The following is a 19801-nucleotide window of genomic DNA, read 5'->3' on the forward strand; positions in this document are numbered from 1 at the left end:
CCCACCCCCGCTCCCTGACAATATCCAATGGGCGCGTTTTTCCTGCTTGTTAATATCCCTTCAAGTCAGTTATTATGGCTGCTGCGCATTCCCTGTCAGACTTCCTCCCTTCCTATTCCCTGTCAGCTCCTGTCCTTTCCCAATCCTGTCAGACATTGTCCCTCCCAATCCTGTCAGACATTGTCCCTCCCATTCCTGTCAGTGGCTTCAGCTTAATCCTTATGGCTGTTGCCTATTCCCTGTCAGCCCTTGTCCCTTCCCATTCCTGTCAGTGGCGATAGTTCAGGACTGGACTGGGGTTCCAAATAGGCTTTGGCATTTGTAGTACACAGAGTCCCAAAAAGCCCCTTTAGCCCATTTAGTAGTCACTTTCTATGGCATCTTACAGCAGCCCCTCTGGCATTTGCCAGAACCCACAATTGCCAGTCGAGGTCTGCGGGTTCAGCTCAGTTGTTATGGCTGTTGCCCAGTCAGCCCATGTCCCTTCTCATTCCCTGTCAGTCCTTGTCCCTTCCCATTTGTCCTTTATCTTTCCTGCCCGCTCTCTTTCCTTCCTCCCTATTGTATTGATATGAGGAATAAGATTCCTGTCAGGAAGTTGTATTTTTAGGAGCAGCATTAATTTATCTGGACACAAACATCCCAATGACCCTGAACAAATCCAGAAAAGTCTGATCTTCATAATCATCCGCCGGCATCGCTAGAGTGGCCCTAAGGCCCCGGTAAAACTTTAAAGTAAATATTTGTTTGTATGTAACATTTGTGTTTGGGGAGCCGGTGCCTTCACATTCACTGTTACTTGGCAATTCACTCTATAATCGTGTAGAGCCATGGCTGCTGTTGGGCCCCTGTTTCTCTTCCTGAACCCATTGTATTCTACAGAGCTGATCTGATAGCTGCTATGTATAAGGTGTGCCCTATAGCCCAATTTCAGCAGGAATGGCTGCCCTCATGGCCAGTGTTGGACTGGGATGCCTGGGGCCCACCAGAAAACCTATGGCCACAGGCCCACTCTCCAAACTATTTTTCCTTTTTTTGTCAATAACTTTCTTTATTCTTTTAATCACTTCTCCTCAAATATTATCATCAGTCTCCTCCTCAATTTCTTCTCTTTATTCTTATATAGAAATGGGGCAACTGCTGTTGTATAGGCACAAACCTCCCAACTAGGGATGCACCGAATCCAGGATTCCTTATTTGCATACGCAAATTGGGTGCAGGGAGGTAAATCGCGTAAAAAATGTTTTCCCTTTCCCACCCCTAATTTTAATATGCAAATTTGGATTCGGTTCGGTATTTGGCCAAAAAAGTGGATTCGGTGCGTCCCTACTAAACAAAAAGAGGGACAAAAAAGTTGCCGCTCGTAGCGTGGCAAAATTTGGCAGGTTATAAAAGTTTGAACATATTTCTGTGGTTTTTTTTTCAGTTATTACAGTTTTGCTAATGAAGGTAAATTGCCCTTTTAGATGTGAGTCTAACTTTTCCCAAGGGACCTGTTATCTTATATTGTTACAATTACTTATTTGCTTATCTAGATACATTTGAATTGTTACAAATGTATCTAATATTCTGTTGTGGCTGTTCTGGGCTCTCTGCCAAAAGCCAATTAAGTTAGAAACTTTGTTTCTTTTTCTGGCTGTTAAGCGCAGAGAAAAACGGGATAGTACAAATGAGGGACTGCAGGTTTTGTCCCTCTAAAAACAGGACAGTTGGGAGGTATGTAGGCATACAAGGCAAATAGTTTGGTGAGCAGAAGGGCCCACTGACACTTGGGCCCACCGGGAGTTTTTCTGGCATCCCTGTGGGCCAGTCCGACACTGCCCGTGGCTATATGGCAGCTGATTCTCTGAATGTATTGTGTGTATCCTGCCATAGATCTAGTAGTATCATGTTCTGGGATGGTATACTGTATGTTGGCACCAGCGCTGTACAATATGTTGGCGCTCTATAAATACTTGATAATAATAATGCTGATTAATTAACCCTTGATATTTGACCGTCGAAGTAAAATCCTTTGACTTCATATATCGAAGACGAAGGATTTACCGATATTCCTACGATCGAAGGAATAATCGTTCTATCGAACGATTAAATCCTTTGAATCGAACGATTCAAAGGATTTTAATCCATCGATCGAAGGATATTCCTTCGAGCAGGAAATTGTTAGGAAGCCTATGGACCTTCCCCATAGGCTAACATTGGCCTCGGTAGGTTTTAGGTGGCGAAGGTTTTAGGGTCAAAGAATTTTTTAAAGAGACAGTACTTCGACTATCGAACAGTCGAACGATTTTTAGTTCGAATTGTTCGATTCAAAGTTCGTAGTCGAAGGTCGAAGTAGCCCATTCGATGGTTGAAGTAGCCATATTCGACCATTCGAAACTCGAACTTTTTTTCCTCTATTCCTTCACTCGAACTAAGTAAATGGGCCCCTAAATCTTTAAAATGTGAACAAACCCTTTAAGAAACCAGGTTTGTTCTCATAATTAGTTAAAGAGGTTGTTTACCTTTGAGTTAACTGTTAGTATGATTTAGATTGCAATTGGTTATCATTTTTTATTATTTGTGTTTTTTTGGGTTATTTTATTCAGCAGCTCTCCAGTTTGTAATTTCAGCCATCTGGTTGCTAGGGTTCAAATTCCCCTAGCAACCATGCACTGATTTGAACACGTGACTGGAATATGAATAGGAGAGGCCTGAATAGAAAGGGGAGTAATAAAAAGTAATAATAACAATACATTTGTACCCCCAATTTAAAGCTGGAAAGAGAAATAAGAAGAAGAAGGCAAATCATTTAAGAACTATAAAAATAATGAAGGCCAATTGGAAAGTTGCTAAGACTTAGACTAAGAGTTAAGTTGAAGGTGAAGCACCCGTTGTATAATAACGCTATGAGTCAGTAGGTTCCACCTTTGGGTGGAGGGAGCACATGAGTCAGTGAGTGAATGGGGAGAAAAGACAATGACACATTATCTCCAGGCTGACGATCCTCTGCCCAAATCATAAGAACATCACAGAGACTGGGCTTAAACTTTATCTTTTATTCTCATTTCACACAAGACATAATGATATTTGCCCCACGGCCAGTTGAACGCGCTCAGCGACCCCCCTAACATGTATGTTTTGCCTTCTCACATCTCTTCACGGTTTTGACCAATTCTCCAATCAGCTTCAAGAATTCACTGAACTTCATTTGTTTGTCATTGTTGGTGTCCAACTCCTTGATCTTCTCCTCCAGATTCACCCCCTGAGAGATACAGTCTCGTTAGTCATGCCTTCTAAATATTCACTGACCGCACCCTTAGATTGTAAGCTCTGCTGAGCAGGGCCCTCTCTCACTACTGTATAGATCAGTATCTATTACATGTCTTGTACAGTGCTGCAGAATATGTTGCCACTGAATAAACACATAATAATAATAATAATGACCCCATATTATTGTATAGTATATATCAATGTACAAGAACCTGTAGCTCCCTGTATCAAGGCCAATACTAGCAGTGTCTCACCTTCAGGTAGTTTGGGAAGTTCTTCTTCACCAGTTCCCTAAATTCCTCCAGCGACAGGTTCTCCTGATCTTTATCTTTTCTGGAACAATCATAGAACGTCGCCACTAAGTCCTTGATGCATTGCTCTGCGTGGGTCAGTTTCACGTCTGTCTTTTCACCAGCCATTTCCAAACTAGGGCACGAAGATTTACACTGAGACGGTATGGGGCTAGAGCAGTGGGTGGGAGACAGGGGATAAAGAGACGGGATTGGATGCAAATTTAGGGAATTGTGATGGTTTAGGGGGATTTACACTCCCCAAAGACAGACCATCTACCATATACCAAAAATAGACATTCATACGCTCTCCCATGGAAATCCATCTAATGGTAACCTCCAAAACACATTTCCCACCCTCCTCCCCAAATGAGAGTCAGGGGTAAAGATAAATAGATGAGACTAAAGTGGGGAGGTGAGTGATAGGGTAATAGATAAGAATTGGGGGAAGGTGAGTGAGAGGTAATAGATGAGAATTGGGGGGATGAGTGGGGGGAAATAGATCATAATCATTGGGGGAAGGTGAGTGAGGGGTAATAGATGAGCATTGGGGGAAGGTGAGTGAGGGGCAATAGACGAGAATCATTGGTGGGAAGGTGAGTGATGGGGTAATATAATTTGTGGGAAGGGGAATGAGGGGCAATAGGTTAGAATTGGGGTGAAGGTGAGAGATAGTGAAATATTAGGAGAGGGGTTGTGAGGATGAGATGGAGAGAGAGAAGGAGTATAATGGGGCAGGTGGGAGAAAGAGGATGCTGGAGCAAGTGAGACAGGGAGAGGGGCACCAGAAAGAAGAATAAATGAGAGGGATAATAGTAGACTGAGGAGGGGGACATATTGGGGAGGTGCAAATGCAAAAGAAAAAAAAACAGAGTTTTAGTGAGGAGAATTAATCCAATTTCTCCCCATTGGGGCACTGAGGGGCAGGTTAGAAAGTAAGAAAGAAGAGGGGCAGTACCAGACAGTTGCCCAGAAGTGCTATTACCAGTTTGCAGTCCCGGGAGAGCAGATCAGTCAGTATCAGCAGACTGGCACACACTGAGATATCTGAACATGATGCCCCCCAGTCATATAGTCATATAGACATGGGTGTGACTGTCCCACCCACTGGGTCTGGCACTAGAACAGCTCCTCTGTGTTCTGTCAAACTCGCTTGTCCACATTCACCAGTCACAGGGCTGTCCTGCTGAGCCGGGCTGTTAACCCTTTGCTGGCCCCAGCGGAGACATGGGCAACTAACCAACACATAGGCACCTACACACAGAGAAATGGGTACACCTAGCCCACTGGAGACATGGGCACCTAGCTACAGAGAGACATGGGCACCTAGCTACAGAGAGACATGGGCATCTAGCTACAGGGAGACATGGGCACCTAGCTACAGGGAGACATGGGCACCTAGCTACAGAGAGACATGGGCACCTAGCTACAGAGAGACATGGGCACCTAGCTACAGGGAGACATGGGCACCTAGCTACAGGGAGACATGGGCACCTAGCTACAGGGAGACATGGGCACCTAGCTACAGGGAGACATGGGCATCTAGCTACAGGGAGACATGGGCATCTAGCTACAGGGAGACATGGGCACCTAGCTACAGAGAGACATGGGCACCTAGCTACAGAGAGACATGGGCACCTAGCTACAGAGAGACATGGGCACCTAGCTACAGGGAGACATGGGCACCTAGCTACAGAGAGACATGGGCACCTAGCTACAGAGAGACATGGGCATCTAGCTACAGGGAGACATGGGCACCTAGCTACAGGGAGACATGGGCACCTAGCAATAGGGAGACATGGGCACCTAGCTACAGGGAGACATGGGCACCTAGCTACAGAGAGACATGGGCATCTAGCTACAGGGAGACATGGGCACCTAGCTACAGGGAGACATGGGCACCTAGCAATAGGGAGACATGGGCACCTAGCTACAGGGAGACATGGGCACCTAGCTAGTTATGTTTAGTGCCACTGTAATAGGAGGGTAACCTTTGTGTAAATGGCTCAGAAATACAAGCTACGTCCTCATAGGTGTATGGTAGGGAAGGGGTTAATTAAGTGGACTTGCTGTGGACGTGTGATGGGGGTAGGGGTGTTATTCAATTGAAGTTACCTGACCCCCCAATATTAATTTCTGCCCTGCCATAGACAAACTTCAGACCAGACATACAGAAGCCCTGTGTATTCGTCCCTCCCCAACACCTACTGACCTAGTGACACGGCTTCATCAACAACCTCATTGTATAGTCACCCCCCCCCCCCCCGCAATAGGCCAGCCCCCCTACTAACCCACCCCTTCCCATAGGGCTACAGACATGTGCAACACAAACGTCTTCCCCCACCCTGATCCACTTCACAAGGGCTCAGTTATAGGGAAAGAGTTAAATATATATATAAGGGACAGTAATGAAATAGAGAAAGTACAGAGAAGAGCAACTAAGCTGATAAAGGGAATGGAAGGGATCAGTTATGGGGAAAGACAAGTTGGGATTGGTTACACTGGAGAAGAGACAGTTAAGGGTGATATGATCACTATATATAAATATATAAGGGGAATATGATGACTATATATAAATATATAAGGGACAGTAATGAAATAGAGAAAGTACAGAGAAGAGCAACTAAGCTGATAAAGGGAATGGAAGGGATCGGTTATGGGGAAAGACTATTTTGGATTGGTTACACTGGAGAAGAGACAGTTAAGGGTGATATGATCACTATATATAAATATATAAGGGGAATATGATGACTATATATAAATATATAAGGGGATATGATCACTATATATAAATATATAAGGGGGATATGATCACTATATATAAATATATAAGGGGATATGATCACTATATATAAATATATAAGGGGGATATGATCACTATATATAAATATATAAGGGGGATATGATCACTATATATAAATATAAGGGACAGTAATGAAATAAAGTACAGAGAAGAGCGACTAAGCTGATAAAGGGAATGGAAGGGATCAGTTATGGGGAAAGACAAGTTGGGATTGGTTACACTGGAGAAGAGAGTCAATGGAGATTTGATCACTATATATACTGAAGTCAGAAATGAATTGCTCCCCTTTATGAGACAATGGGGGATCTATAGCGCTATAGAACAGGAGGAATGTGAGGGAAGGTTGAACGTGATTCTCTCAGGGGTGAGACTACACTCTATGTTACTAGGAGACACACCCAGCACTCCTGACTCCTTTATAAATAAATATAGCAGTGCGAGAGCCGAGCATTACACAGTCCCATAAATCCCTGCAATGAGTTACACAATCCCATAAATCCAGGGCAGGCCCGGACTGGCAATCTGTGGGTTCTGGCAAATGCCAGAGGGGCTGCTATAAGGTCCCATAGAAAGTCAGTATTTAGTGGGCTGGTGGGGGCTGTTTGGGCCTCTGTGTACCTGAAATGCCAGGGCCTATTTTAATTCTCAGTCCGGACCTGATCCAGGAAGTTACACAATCCCGGCAGGTTGGAAAGTGTTGAGCAGATTGGGTGACAATATCGGGGCCACACCTGCATTCACCACATTGTAGTGATAATTATGGGCACGGCACAGGCTTCTGTATGTGTTTAGCCTGGGGGGGGAGAATGTTAAGAGGAAGTCAGTGCAAAATAAAATGTTAAAGTATAAGAGTCAATGTCTATGCTGCATCGCTAATAAGTGGGACATGAGGCCACCAAGGGGGACATGGCTGTTTAAAAACCAGTGTAGTCGATACAGAGTCGATACAGAGGCGCAGGCTGCCAGCGTTTCTCCCTTTGGTACAAGGAGACAGGACTGGGTGTAATGGAGACTTTTGTGCTGGATGGAGGCAGTTGGTGGGAAGGGATGGAATATTTCCCTGATTCCATGGAATTTCCAGTAAACCAAAAACAACTGTCATACCCCAATGTGAGCAGCAGAGGACTGTACATTGTATAATATCAATCATATCCCTTAATCAGTTTCACACACACTTACTCCATGTTGTATTTTACCCTATGCAAATGTAATCAGCCCTTTATAAATAGACCTTACCCCCGCTGTATTTATATTGGTGCCAGGCTACAGATTCTCTAGCCAATCCACACCCCAAAAGAAAGATCCATGTGTCATTTTGCTTTGTTTTTATTCAACAGAACAGTCACTTGCCCCATCCACCTAGGGTTACCACCTGGCCGGTATTTTACTGCCCTGGCCGGTAAAAATGATGGCTGATCCCAATTTCATTAAAAGGGAAAAAAGAAAAATATATAGGAAGGCCAGTATTTTTTTCCAGAAAAGGTGGCAACCCTACATCCACCCCCAACCCAGTCTCCTCTCCAGAACCAGCTCATTTCTTCTTCTTGTCCTTCAGATCTTTCTGCTTTGCCTTGGCCAGTTCTCCAATCAGCCTCCAGTATTCCTTAAAGTTCAGCTCGCTGTCCTTGTTCAGGTCCAGCTCCTTCAGCCTGTCCTCTAGAGGCACATCCTGAGGGATACAATACCCAAAATAAGAACTTATATAATATATATATATACATATACACACGTCCAGCAAACAGCTCAGCATCTCCCTGCACCAATATATAGCTCTCAGGGCCAGTCAGCCCCCAACCAGCATACAGTACAGTTTTATATCTGTCTGTATAATGTTGGGCTTTTCTCCAGCACATAGGCACAGGGGATATTTGTTTATGGAGAGGCTAATATAGTATAGGCTTCACAATGTCCCAGGCCACTTCCATAATACCCCAGAACCCACGGCAGGATAAATACAGGGCCAATTACATATATAATACCCCAGAACCCACAGCAGATAAATACAGGGCCAACTTTATGTATAACACTCCAGAAAACACAACAGGATAAATACCGTATATGGTAAATTCCATGTATAATAGGCCAGAACCCACAGCAGGATAAATACAGGCCCAATTCTATATATACTACCCCAGAATCCACAGCAGGATAAATACAGGACCAATTCCATATATAATACCCCAGAACCCACAGCAGGATAAATACAGTGCCAATTCCATGTATAATACCCCAGAACCCACAGCAGGATAAATACAGGGTCAATTCCATGTATAATACCCCAGAACCCACAGCAGATAAATACAGGGCCAATTCCATGTATAATACCCAGAACCCACAGCAGAGAAATACAGGGCCAATTCCATGTATAATACCCAGAACCCACAGCAGATAAATACAGAGCCAATTCCATGTATAATACCCCAGAACCCACAGCAGGATAAATACAGGGCCAATTCCATGTATAATACCCCAGAACCCACAGCAGATAAATACAGTGCCAATTCCATGTATAATACCCCAGAACCCACAGCAGGATAAATACAGAGCCAATTCCATGTATAATACCCCAGAACCCACAGCAGGATAAATACAGAGCCAATTCCATGTATAATACCCCAGAACCCACAGCAGGATAAATACAGAGCCAATTCCATGTATAATACCCCAGAACCCACAGCAGGATAAATACAGGGCCAATTCCATGTATAATACCCCAGAACCCACAGCAGGATAAATACAGGGCCAATTCCATGTGTAATATACCCCAGAAGCCACAGCAGGATAAATACAGTGCCAATTCCATGTATAATACCCAGAACCCACAGCAGATAAATACAGGGCCAATTCCATGTATAATATCCCAGAACCCACAGCAGGATAAATACAGGGCCAATTCCATGTATAATACCCAGAACCCACAGCAGCATAAATACAGGGCCAATTCCATGTATAATATCCCAGAACCCACAGCAGATAAATACAGGGCCAATTCCATGTATAATACCCCAGAACTCACAGCAGATAAATACAGAGCCAATTCCATGTATAATAAACCAGAACACACAGCAGATAAATACAGGGCCAATTCCATGTATAATACCCCAGAACCCACAGCAGATAAATACAGGGCCAATTCCATGTATAATACCCCAGAACACACAGCAGGATAAATACAGGGCCTATTTTTGTATAATACCCCAGAACCCACAGCAGGATAAATATTCCATATATAATACACAAAAGCCATGAATATCCTGTAAATTATATCCTTATAAACGGTGAGTTCTGATGTCATCAGTTATAAACGGTGAGTTATGATGTCATTTCTGTCACATGACTCGCAGAAATTTGTGTATTATAATAAATAAAGTACCCCCAGTTGCAAAATATGAGGATATTAGAAGTTACCTTGGAGTTCCACGACCTGTATAAAAACACTCGGCATTCAGCCTCGTACTTTTATATGGTCATGAAACTCCTCGGTAACTTATAATATCCTTATATTTTACAAGAGGGGGTACTTTATTCACTATATAATACACAAAAGCCATGAATATCCTGTAAATTATATCCTTATAAACGGTGAGTAGTGATGTCATCAGTTATAAACGGTGAGTAGTGATGTAATTTCTGTCACATGACTTACTAAAATTTGTGTATTATAATAAATAAAGTACCCCCAGTTGTAAAATATGAGGATATTAGAAGTTACCTCGGAGTTCCATGACCTGTATAAAAACACTCGGCCTTCGGCCTCGTGTTTTTATATGGTCATGAAACTCCTCGGTAACTAATAATATCCTTATATTTTACAAGAGGGGCTACTTTATTCACTATATAATAACACATTGTAGGATACATGCAGTGCCAGTTTTTTGTATATAACTGTGCTTTGTGTTCTAGGGTATTAATTGGCGCTTATTTGGGAAGCTTTGGGCTCCTCTCAGTCTTCAGTAAGAAATGCCCCCCAAATCCTTACATTTAACCTCTCTTGCTGTCATCTTACCTTCCTCACCTAGCGCTCATGTCAGAAATCAACTCCATACCTCTAATTTAGCAGAGGCTCTGATTAGTCCACTGATCACTGGGGCTCATTTGGTGGTGGGTCCTGATTTTAAAACTGGGCCCCTGCTACACTTCCCAAATGTGCCAAAACTCTGACCCAATCCCCTGCAAGCCCTGTCCTTTCAAGACCTGCAAATCATACTTTTCAGTCTGAGAGCCCCCCTTCTACCACATGACCCAGTACCCCCTATACCCCACTGATGTGGCCCTGGCCCCAGCCTAGTGATATTGCAGAATCTGAAAATATATTGATAGTTCATGTATCATCCAAAATACTTTAAAAGAAAGACTTTTTTTGTTTCACCCATGACTTTATTATCACCACCCCTGCAGGGAGCTTGTCCCCTACACCAACAAATATATGATTAGGCCAGTGCTTATGGCACCCCATGTGGCAGTGTGAGGGTATTACGCTGCTGTGGTCACTTACCTGAGTGAGTTGAGGAAGCTCCTCGTTTAGCAGTTTGTTAAACTCCTCAGAGGTAAGTGTCTCTCGTTGTCCCTCTTCCCCCGCGTGTTTATAGAAGCACGAAACTAACGTCACAATGGCCTGTTCCACCTCGCTCTGTCCCTCAGCCATTTCTTATCTGTAATAGAGAGAGAAACCAATATTAGGCCATTTCTTATCTGTAATAGAGAGAGAAACCAATATTAGGCCATTTCTTATCTGTAATAGAGAGAGAAACCAATATTAGGCCATTTCTTATATGCAATAGAGAGAGAAACCAATATTAGGCCTGGGGTTCAGATGGAAATCAGTCAGACCACCGAGGAGGAGAATAGAAGGGGAAAGAGATGAAGAGAGAGATAAAGAAATGAAGGGGAGAAAAGTGACAGGGGGACATGGATCAGAAATAGAGAATTCATATGAAAGAGTGAGTCAGAAGAAACTGCGAGAGAGAGTTGGGTTAGGGGGGGGGAGACCTGCCTGCAGGAGAGAGTGAGGGAAGACATGGGAGAGAGAATAGGGACAGAAGAGAAAATCACACGAGAGGGAGTGAGTGAAGAAGAAGAAGAAGAAGGCCAAGGTTTGGGAATGTGCCTACAAGTGAGGGAATGGGTGGGGAGAGGCAGGGCCGGCCTTAGGCCAATTGGACCAATTGGGCCCCGTACCCCTGGGGGGCCCCGCACCACAGGGCAGCACAGATAATATTTCCCTCAGCACATGATGCTGCCTGGCCTGCCCCCAACTTTGAGAGTCCAGCCCATCCCCAAATCCATAGGTCTAGCCTGCCCCCAACTCTCATAGGCCCAGCTTTCCTCCAACCTTGATAGGCCCTGCCTGCCCCCAATCCAACCAAGCCTGCTCCCAAGCTGATTGACTAATTGGCCCAGTCCACTCTCCTATTTCCTCCCTCTCTCTCTTACCCTGTGTGCCCCTATTATGTTACCTTGTCTGCCCCTTTCCTTTCTATTTTGTGCCTGTATGCCCTTATTTTCCTAAATACTTGGTGTGTCAGTAGCCAGCAACACTTTGTCTAGGGGCCCCGCCAACATGGTCCCAATTGGGCCCCACATGTGATAGGACCAGCCCTGGGGAGATGGGTCAGGGGAGAGGAACCTGCCTGCATAAGAAGCAGTAAGTGAGGAGATGGGAAAGGCAGTAAGTCAGGGGGAGAGGATGCAAAGAACAGGTTAGGAAATTTACAGGCAAGAAATTGGCTCAGGGGAAGAGGGGAATAAGACCTCCCTGCAGGAGAGGCAGTAAGTTAAATGGGAGAGAAAGTAAGTTAGGGGGGAGAGGCAAAAGTGGAGGGGAGAGGGGCATCAAGTCAGAGAGAGAGACAGTAAGTGGAGGGGAGAGGGGCAGTAAGTCAGGTGGAAAGGCAGTAAGTGGAGGGTAGAGAGGCAGTAGGTGGAGGGTAGAGGGACAGTAGGTTGGGGTAGAGGCAGTAAGTGGAGGGTAGAGGGGCAGTAGGTTGGGGGAGAGGCAGTAAGTGGAGTGTAGAGGGGCAGTAGGTTGGGGGAGAGGCAGTAAGTGGAGTGTAGAGGGGCAGTAAGTGGAGGGTAAAGGGGCTGTAGGTCTGGGGAGAGGCAGTAAGTGGAGGGTGGAGGGTAGAAAGGTAGTAGGTCGGGGGAGAGGCATTAAGTGGAGGGTAGAGGGGCAGTAGGTCTGGGGAGAGCCAGTAAGTGGAGGGTAGAGAGGCAGTAGGTCGGGGGGAGGCAGTAAGTGGAGGGTAGAGGGGCAGTTAGTGGAGGGTAGAGGGGCAGTTAGTGGAGGGTAGAGGGGCAGTTAGTGGAGGGTAGAGGGGCAGTAAGTGGAGGGTAGAGGGGCAGTAGGTCTGGGGAGAGCCAGTAAGTGGAGGGTAGAGAGGCAGTAGGTCGGGGGGAGGCAGTAAGTGGAGGGTAGAGGGGCAGTTAGTGGAGGGTAGAGGGGTAGTAAGTGGAGGGTAGAGGGGCAGTTAGTGGAGGGTAGAGGGGCAGTATGTCGGGGGAGAGGCAGTAAGTGGAGGTTAGAGGGGCAGTAAGTGGATGGGAGAGGGGCAGTAGGTCAGGGGAGAGGGGCAGTAAGTGGAGGGTAAAGGGGCAGTAGGTTGGGGGAGAGGCAGTAAGTGGAGGGGAGAGGGGCAGTAAGTGAAGGGTAGAGGGGCAGTAGGTTGGGGGAGAGGCAGTAAGTGGAGGGGAGAGGGGCAGTAAGTAGAGGGGCAGTTAGTGTAGTGTAAGTCAGGGAGAGGAGGGAGGCAATACAGGTTAGGGAATCAGTCTTCAGTAATGTAGGTGGGTAACTTACCAGCTCGGTGGAGATGACTGTCAGTTAGGAGTCCCAGGAAAGCAGTGACCCCTTACTACTCACTCCCTACTTACATAGTGAGCAGAGTATGGGACCCTCCCCTTGGGCCTGGCTGTAGAACAGCACCTCTGTGTTCTCTGTGTGACCCTCCCTAATTCCTGCCCACCACTCACAGTGCTGCTTTTCTGGCCCCTTCCCCAAAACCCAAACTGCCTCCTTTATTTGGGAACCCCCTTTTGTCTCCACCAGCAGAGACCTGAGCACCTGGCAACATGTCCCCATTCCCTCCCACTGCTGAGACTGCACCCCTCCCCAAAATGAACCCCCAAATCTCCTACATACACTGGTCAGGGGCCGTGCCCCCCTTTACATTAGACAGAAAATGATCATATAAGTTTAGGAGGTGCCCCAAATGAATAGTAAGTGGTGTAACTAGAGAGCAAGCAGATACTGCAAGTGCTGGGGGGCTCAGGTGATAGAGGGGTGTCAGTGACTTTCATTATACGTTTATGAAAAATATACTTTCAGTAGGGTATAATATGAGTTTGCAGGGGGGCCCACTAACTTTAGGTTACAAGCTCAGTTCTACATTCAAGTGAACATGAATTGGGGACGGGTTTTATGTCGCGCACCCCATTTTCTCGCAAGATCTTTGTACTTCTGTGTCCCCCCTTGTCGTGAACTACAACACCCATCATCCCCAGATAGCCGTGTAATATAATTCAGCCGTCATAGGTTGGACATTTGTACCAGGAAGGGAGAGGTGCCCGGAATATAGGTTCCCCTGGGTCAGGAGGCAGTGAATGAGCCAGTAAGTGAATACAATGGTACTTACTGTAACAAGCTATGGGAACATTTCCAGCATTCCTCGCCCTATTCACCCACCCCACCCCGCCCTCTGAAGCCCTGTGCCACCCACCTACCAGCTGTGCATTCTGGGAAGGGAGAAAACAGAACTGACCCTGTTCCTTACAGACTCACGTGGCCCCTCAGTGGGGCTGATGATGTCACTGGCTCTCTGATTTCAGCATGGCCTCTCATTGGAGGAAGGAGGCTGCCATTATTTTGTGATATTATCCAGGAGGCTGGACAGATAAACCATACAGATTCCTTTAGGGCTGGGTGTGTTCCACAGACATTCACCCCCAAACTTCATTACATACTCATTCCCAACCAATACACAGTAGCTCATTTACCACCAGTGCTGGGAGGCAGGTCTGTGCTTGCAGGAAGGGATAGTAAATGCTTAGGGGCTGCAGATCTTGGACTGGATCAATGAGGCCTTATCCTCCAGGAGGCCAGTATCTTCCCTGCACTGCTGGCACGTTTGTTTGGGATCTTGGTGCTGGAGGGTGGTGTCAGGGAGTTGAGGGGTGTGATTGCTGGGAGTTTCCAGGAAGTGGGATCATGAATTGGTGGTACCCCCAATCTGAGCAGCAGGGGGCAGCAGTGCACCATATCTGTAACTAATCCCTGAGACACTGCAGGATCACTGAGGTCTGTAGTAGGTTGTGCAGCTGATATTTCGATCAGTAGTAAATATCATATATATAATATGTAGGGGGGCACTCATAGTGTTTGCTGTCTGAATGCCCAGGACAGGCTTAAGGTGGTCATAGGTGTTACATTTATAATGTTTTCATTTCAATACACACGTGTAGAGCTGAATCGTCACATGTACCGATAGAAACAATAGAATTCTACCTGTATCTGATGATTCAGCACTAACGATGGACAATATTCGGGTGCCTTCAAAGGTGCCCAATCAGAATTTGCCCTTGTTCTAGGAGCTTACAATCTATTAATTTCTGCTAAAAGGAAGGAGCTAGTGTTATAAGGGGAGGACTTTGTCTAAGCAACTCACAATTCACTATTAAATAGGCATTATTATCTTATATGATGTATCTTGCATTACGTCAGGGTTATACAGAAAGATCCACAGATACTCTATAATCTAGGAGAAATCCTAGCCCAAAGTGCTTACAAACTAGTGGTATATTGGGAGACCCTCCCTCAAGGAGCTTACACTCTTGTTGTATGATGAGAGGCCCTTCCCCAAGGAACTTACACTGTAGTGGTATTATGAGAGGCCCTGTTCCAAAGAGCTTATGCTGTAGTGGTATAATGGGAGACCCTGTCCCAAGAAGCTTAAACTCTAGTGGTATAATGGGAGACCCTTCCCCAAGGAACTTACACTACAGTGGTATTATGAGAGACCCTGTACCAAGGAGCTTACACTCTAGTGGTATAATGGGAGACCCTTCCCCAAGGAACTTACACTGCAGTGGTATTATGAGAGACTCTGTACCAAGGAGCTTACACTACAGTGGTATTATGAGAGACCCTGTACCAAGGAGCTTACACTCTAGTGGTATAATGGGAGACCCTTCCCCAAGGAATTTACACTCTAGTGGTATTATGAGAGGCCCTGTTCCAAAGAGCTTATGCTGTAGTGGTATAATGGGAGACCCTGTCCCAAGGAACTTACACTCTAGTGGTATAATGGGAGACCCTTCCCCAAGGAACTTACACTGTAGTGGTATTATGAGAGACCCTGTACCAAGGAGCTTACACTCTAGTGGTATAATGGGAGACCCTGTCCCAAGGAGCTTACACTGTAGTGGTATTATGAGAGACCCTGTTCCAAGGAGCTTATGCTGTAGTGGTATGATGGGAGACCCTGTCCCAAGGAACTTACACTCTAATGGTATAATGGGAGACCCTTCCCCAAGGAGCTTACACTGTAGTGGTATTATGAGAGGCTCTGTACTAAGGAGCTTACACTCTAGTGGTATAATGGGAGACCCTTTCCCAACGAGCTTACACTGTAGTGGTATAATGAGAGACCCTCTTCCAATGAGCTTACACTCTAGTGGTATAATGGGAGACCCTTCCCCACAGAGCTTGCACTTTAGTTGTATTATGAGAGACCCTGTTCCAAGGAGCTTACACACTAGTAGTGTAATCAGATTCTGCCCCAAGACTTATACTCTAGTGGTATAATGGGAGAAGCTGTCCCAAAGGGCTTATGCTCTAGTGGTATAATGGGAGAGGCTGCCCCAGGGAGCTTACACTCTAGTGGATAATTATAGTGTCTTTGCCTAGACGCTGTAGTGTTATGACACCAGTTGGATCACAGCCAAAGAGAGATTTCATTGTGTAAGAAAAGTCATTAGTGACAGGAGCAACACTATCGCTGAGGTTATATATTTTTGATTATTAGCTCCGTTCCCCATCTGTAGGGTTTGTTTCCCCCTAGGGCATTACCTGGGAGATAAGTGCCCTCATATATGATGTAGGAATTAGATAAATTACAGTCAACGCCTCTCCCCTATACATCCTGGAAAGTTCTTTAACAAGCTTCCACTTAGGAGTCTGGTTTCGGCCATCTCCATGGCGATGATCTGGAGGTCCACAATGGGAGATGGAAATAGAGCATTGATATTGGAGAGTCCCTTGTCTCTTTGTGTTGTAGGTAATAGATACCCCTATGGGGAGGAGAACTCGGCTGTCTAGTAGGGAGCAATGGTCAGACGAGAGTATTTATGCCGAGTCCCCCAAGAGCTGTCGTTGGAAGAGGGCAACTCTAAGAGATTTGGTGTGTTGGGGTCTTGGGAATGTTGAATTCAACACATGTCCAAGGCTGAATTCCAGTTCTAATCCTGGTTGCCTTACTCTAGTTATCTGACTAGATGTGTGCTACCTATCCATTATATTTTTACTCTTTCTACATTTCCTTTTCATTCAAGTCTATGTCATACATCATGGAACCAGAGCTAAGCTTTCCCATTCATTTTCAGCCCCTGGATCTCTCCTACTGGCACTCTGCCCACCAGCCTTGAGCGACCCATTCAGCCATGAGTTCTAAACTGGTCCAGGCTATAGACTCGCTCATCTCGGTCTTCCACACCTACTCAGGACGGGAAGGAGACAAGTGCAAACTGAGCAAAAGGGAAATGAGGGACCTGATACAGAACGAGCTGGCAGAGTATCTCGAGGTAAGAATGTCTACATGTTTATGGGTCAGTCCCATCAAGCTCCAAGGGAAATTGCAGGACTTGATGTTGAGGTAGCACGTGTGGTTGGGAAGGACCTGAAAGTTAAGATATTGTACCAGTGGCAAGTTTATAGTGAACATTGGTGAACCAATAGTTGGTTTAGAATAGTTGAAGGAGAAGAGTAATGGGATTATGATAGTGGTCAAGTTTTTGGGTTGGATGAAAAGTTGGGTTTTAGGTAAATCTTTAAAGAACTGGAGCTGCTGGGAGTATCTAATGGGACAGGGGTGGGTGTTTCAGAGGATAGATGGAGCACATAAGAAGTTGGGGATGTGGGAATGTGAAGAAGTAATAGGCGATGACAAAGGAGGAGGAGGTCATGTGCTGAGAGAAGGTTCTTTTGTAATTCTCTAGAAGAATTCTGTGTATTACAGTTAATCAAATCAGGGACTGCCAAAGTGGGGGGCACTTGTGGAGATGGAGAAGATGTATGTGAGTTTTTGAGTCTGGGGATAGGGTAAAAAATGCAAATTGTCAGAAAACTAAGGTTCTCCTGATGCTTCTCTCAAGACCCAGAAAGATGCCATGTCCGTAGACAAGATCATGAGTGAGTTAGACGAGAACGGAGATGGTGAGGTGGACTTCCAAGAATTTGTGATCCTTGTGGCGTCCCTGACAGTGGCCTGTAATTCTTTCTTCAACCAGGAAGACTGACCCTGTTCAGGGGTGGGGGCTCTCTGCCAGGACGTGATGCATGCTGGGATACCACAGAACCGTTGTGTCGAAATAAACATAAAAAATGCAAGTTGTTGGCTCAGGCTTCTTTTCTTCTGTGAAATGTGCGGTCTGTAGAATGGAGCAGGAGCCCAGCAGTCACACTGTTGTTCTCAGCATGGCCCTAGGCAACAGTTGCTATGGATAGGCCAACTACTGCACTCCAGGAAACCAATGTGCCGATCTATGCCAATGGCATCATTAGATTTAGTCAAATTCACTTGTCTGTGAGAATCTCTAGCTGTTGAATGGCCTAAAACCCTGCCCATTAAACCATTTATGTAACTCCACCCATAGTGGGACAGTTCACTCCCCCCAAGCTCAAACCCTACAAGACTGATGGGCCTTAAATATTCCCCAGTGAACCAAGGGCCCAAGACAGTCGGCCTTCATAGCCCCCAAAGACAATGGAAACCCCTGACACAGTTGTAGAAATTACCCCCACAAGGGGGCAGGTAGATGGAAGCCAAGCTTTATTAGGGAATGTATTTTACAGCTTTCTGGATATCAGGTTTTCATATAATAGATCCCATACCTGTTTCAGTTTCATTCCTGACATTTTGCTGACATATTTTTGATTACAGTAGGGGATCACAGAACCCCTCAGTGACTTCTAATATCCTTATCATTTACAGTAGGGGGTATATTATCCCTTATAATACATGAGTGATACTCAGAGTTCCCTGTATAACTCAGCCTGCAGCCTTGTGCCTTTATATGGTCACAGAACAACCCCTCAGTGACTTCTAATATCCTTATCATTTACAGTAGGGGGTACATTATCCCTTATAATACATGAGTGATACTCAGAGTTCCCTGTATAACTCAGCCTGCAGCCTTGTGTCTTTATATGGTCATATAACCCCTCAGTGACTTCTAATATCCTTATCATTTACAGTAGGGGGTACATTATCCCTTATAATACATGAGTGATACTCAGAGTTCCCTGTATAACTCAGCCTGCAGCCTTGTGCCTTTATATGGTCACAGAACAACCCCTCAGTGACTTCTAATATCCTTATCATTTACAGTAGGGGGTACATTATACCTTATAATACATGAGTGATACTCAGAGTTCCCTGTATAACTCAGCCTGCAGCCTTGTGTCTTTATATGGTCACAGAACAACCCCTCAGTGACTTCTAATATCCTTATCATTTACAGTAGGGGGTACATTATCCCTTATAATACATGAGTGATACTCAGAGTTCCCTGTATAACTCAGCCTGCAGCCTTGTGTCTTTATATGGTCACAGAACAACCCCTCAGTGACTTCTAATATCCTTATCATTTACAGTAGGGGGTACATTATCCCTTATAATACATGAGTGATACTCAGAGTTCCCTGTATAACTCAGCCTGCAGCCTTGTGCCTTTATATGGTCACAACCCCTCAGTGACTTCTAATATCCTTATCATTTACAGTAGGGGGTACATTATCCCTTATAATAGATCATTGCTGACTATATTCTTGTACATTGAGCTGCATAATGGGAAACTGGAGAGGGATTCATTACTCCTTACTTGCTTCCCTGCAAACCCATCACCCCTGCAGATCTGTGTGTCTGTCTTTGGTGGGATGAGATCTCCATTGTGTATTTACCAAACTGTGTAAGTTCTAGTCTTGTGCTGAGCTCTTCTCCTCCCACATCTCTTCTGTTGTCATTGCTGGGAAAGCTCCATAGAGACTGAGTCGTTTAATTGGCTGGTGGAGTGTGGGACTCAGTGTAACTGAACTGCCAGGGCCTCTTTTGATAGTCAATGCAGAGCTGACCTGATGTAATAAGTAGTCATTGAGGCAGGCCCTAGGCCAGGGCTTAAAGCTCAGTATTGTTGGTTCCTGAGGTAAAACTAAGCTCTACCTGGATGTGCCCCTGTCAGTGTCTGG

The 19801-nt window shown here is 45.3% G+C and overlaps 3 protein-coding genes across 10 annotated transcripts; 1 reads left to right on the top strand and 2 right to left on the bottom strand.

The window, feature by feature from the left end:
• The first annotated feature begins 66 nt into the window (after positions 1-66).
• On the top strand, positions 67-17961 carry s100a1.L (S100 calcium binding protein A1 L homeolog). 4 transcript variants are annotated; one of them, XM_018231753.2, is made up of 3 exons: positions 67-722; positions 16942-17139; positions 17710-17960. In XM_018231753.2, the coding sequence occupies exons 2-3, from the start codon at positions 16999-17001 to the stop codon at positions 17851-17853; spliced, it is 285 nt and encodes a 94-aa protein (XP_018087242.1). In that variant the 5' UTR covers positions 67-722; positions 16942-16998; the 3' UTR covers positions 17854-17960. The 4 variants fall into 4 exon arrangements, with proteins under 4 accessions (XP_018087242.1, XP_041429748.1, XP_041429749.1 ...); XM_041573814.1 differs by having other exon boundaries at positions 68-735; XM_041573815.1 differs by lacking the exon at positions 67-722 and adding an exon at positions 11255-11438 and having other exon boundaries at positions 17710-17961.
• Positions 3024-4677, bottom strand: LOC108699644 (protein S100-A13). 2 transcript variants are annotated; one of them, XM_018231744.2, is made up of 3 exons: positions 4528-4677; positions 3507-3678; positions 3024-3244 (listed from the first exon to the last, which is right to left on the bottom strand). In XM_018231744.2, the coding sequence occupies exons 2-3, from the start codon at positions 3669-3671 to the stop codon at positions 3107-3109; spliced, it is 303 nt and encodes a 100-aa protein (XP_018087233.1). In that variant the 5' UTR covers positions 3672-3678; positions 4528-4677; the 3' UTR covers positions 3024-3106. The 2 variants fall into 2 exon arrangements, with proteins under 2 accessions (XP_018087233.1, XP_018087231.1); XM_018231742.2 differs by having other exon boundaries at positions 3507-3714; positions 4528-4658.
• LOC108699645 (protein S100-A13) lies at positions 7656-14509 on the bottom strand. Of its 4 annotated transcripts, none has more exons than XM_018231747.2 (3): positions 14103-14509; positions 10841-10997; positions 7656-8014 (listed from the first exon to the last, which is right to left on the bottom strand). In XM_018231747.2, the coding sequence occupies exons 2-3, from the start codon at positions 10988-10990 to the stop codon at positions 7877-7879; spliced, it is 288 nt and encodes a 95-aa protein (XP_018087236.1). In that variant the 5' UTR covers positions 10991-10997; positions 14103-14509; the 3' UTR covers positions 7656-7876. The 4 variants fall into 4 exon arrangements, with proteins under 4 accessions (XP_018087236.1, XP_018087235.1, XP_018087237.1 ...); XM_018231746.2 differs by having other exon boundaries at positions 14338-14508; XM_018231748.2 differs by having other exon boundaries at positions 14115-14266.
• Positions 17962-19801: the final 1840 nt, after the last annotated feature.

The sequence above is a fragment of the Xenopus laevis genome, chromosome 8L (assembly GCF_017654675.1).
Source record: "Xenopus laevis strain J_2021 chromosome 8L, Xenopus_laevis_v10.1, whole genome shotgun sequence".
NCBI classification, from domain to species: Eukaryota; Metazoa; Chordata; class Amphibia; order Anura; family Pipidae; genus Xenopus; species Xenopus laevis.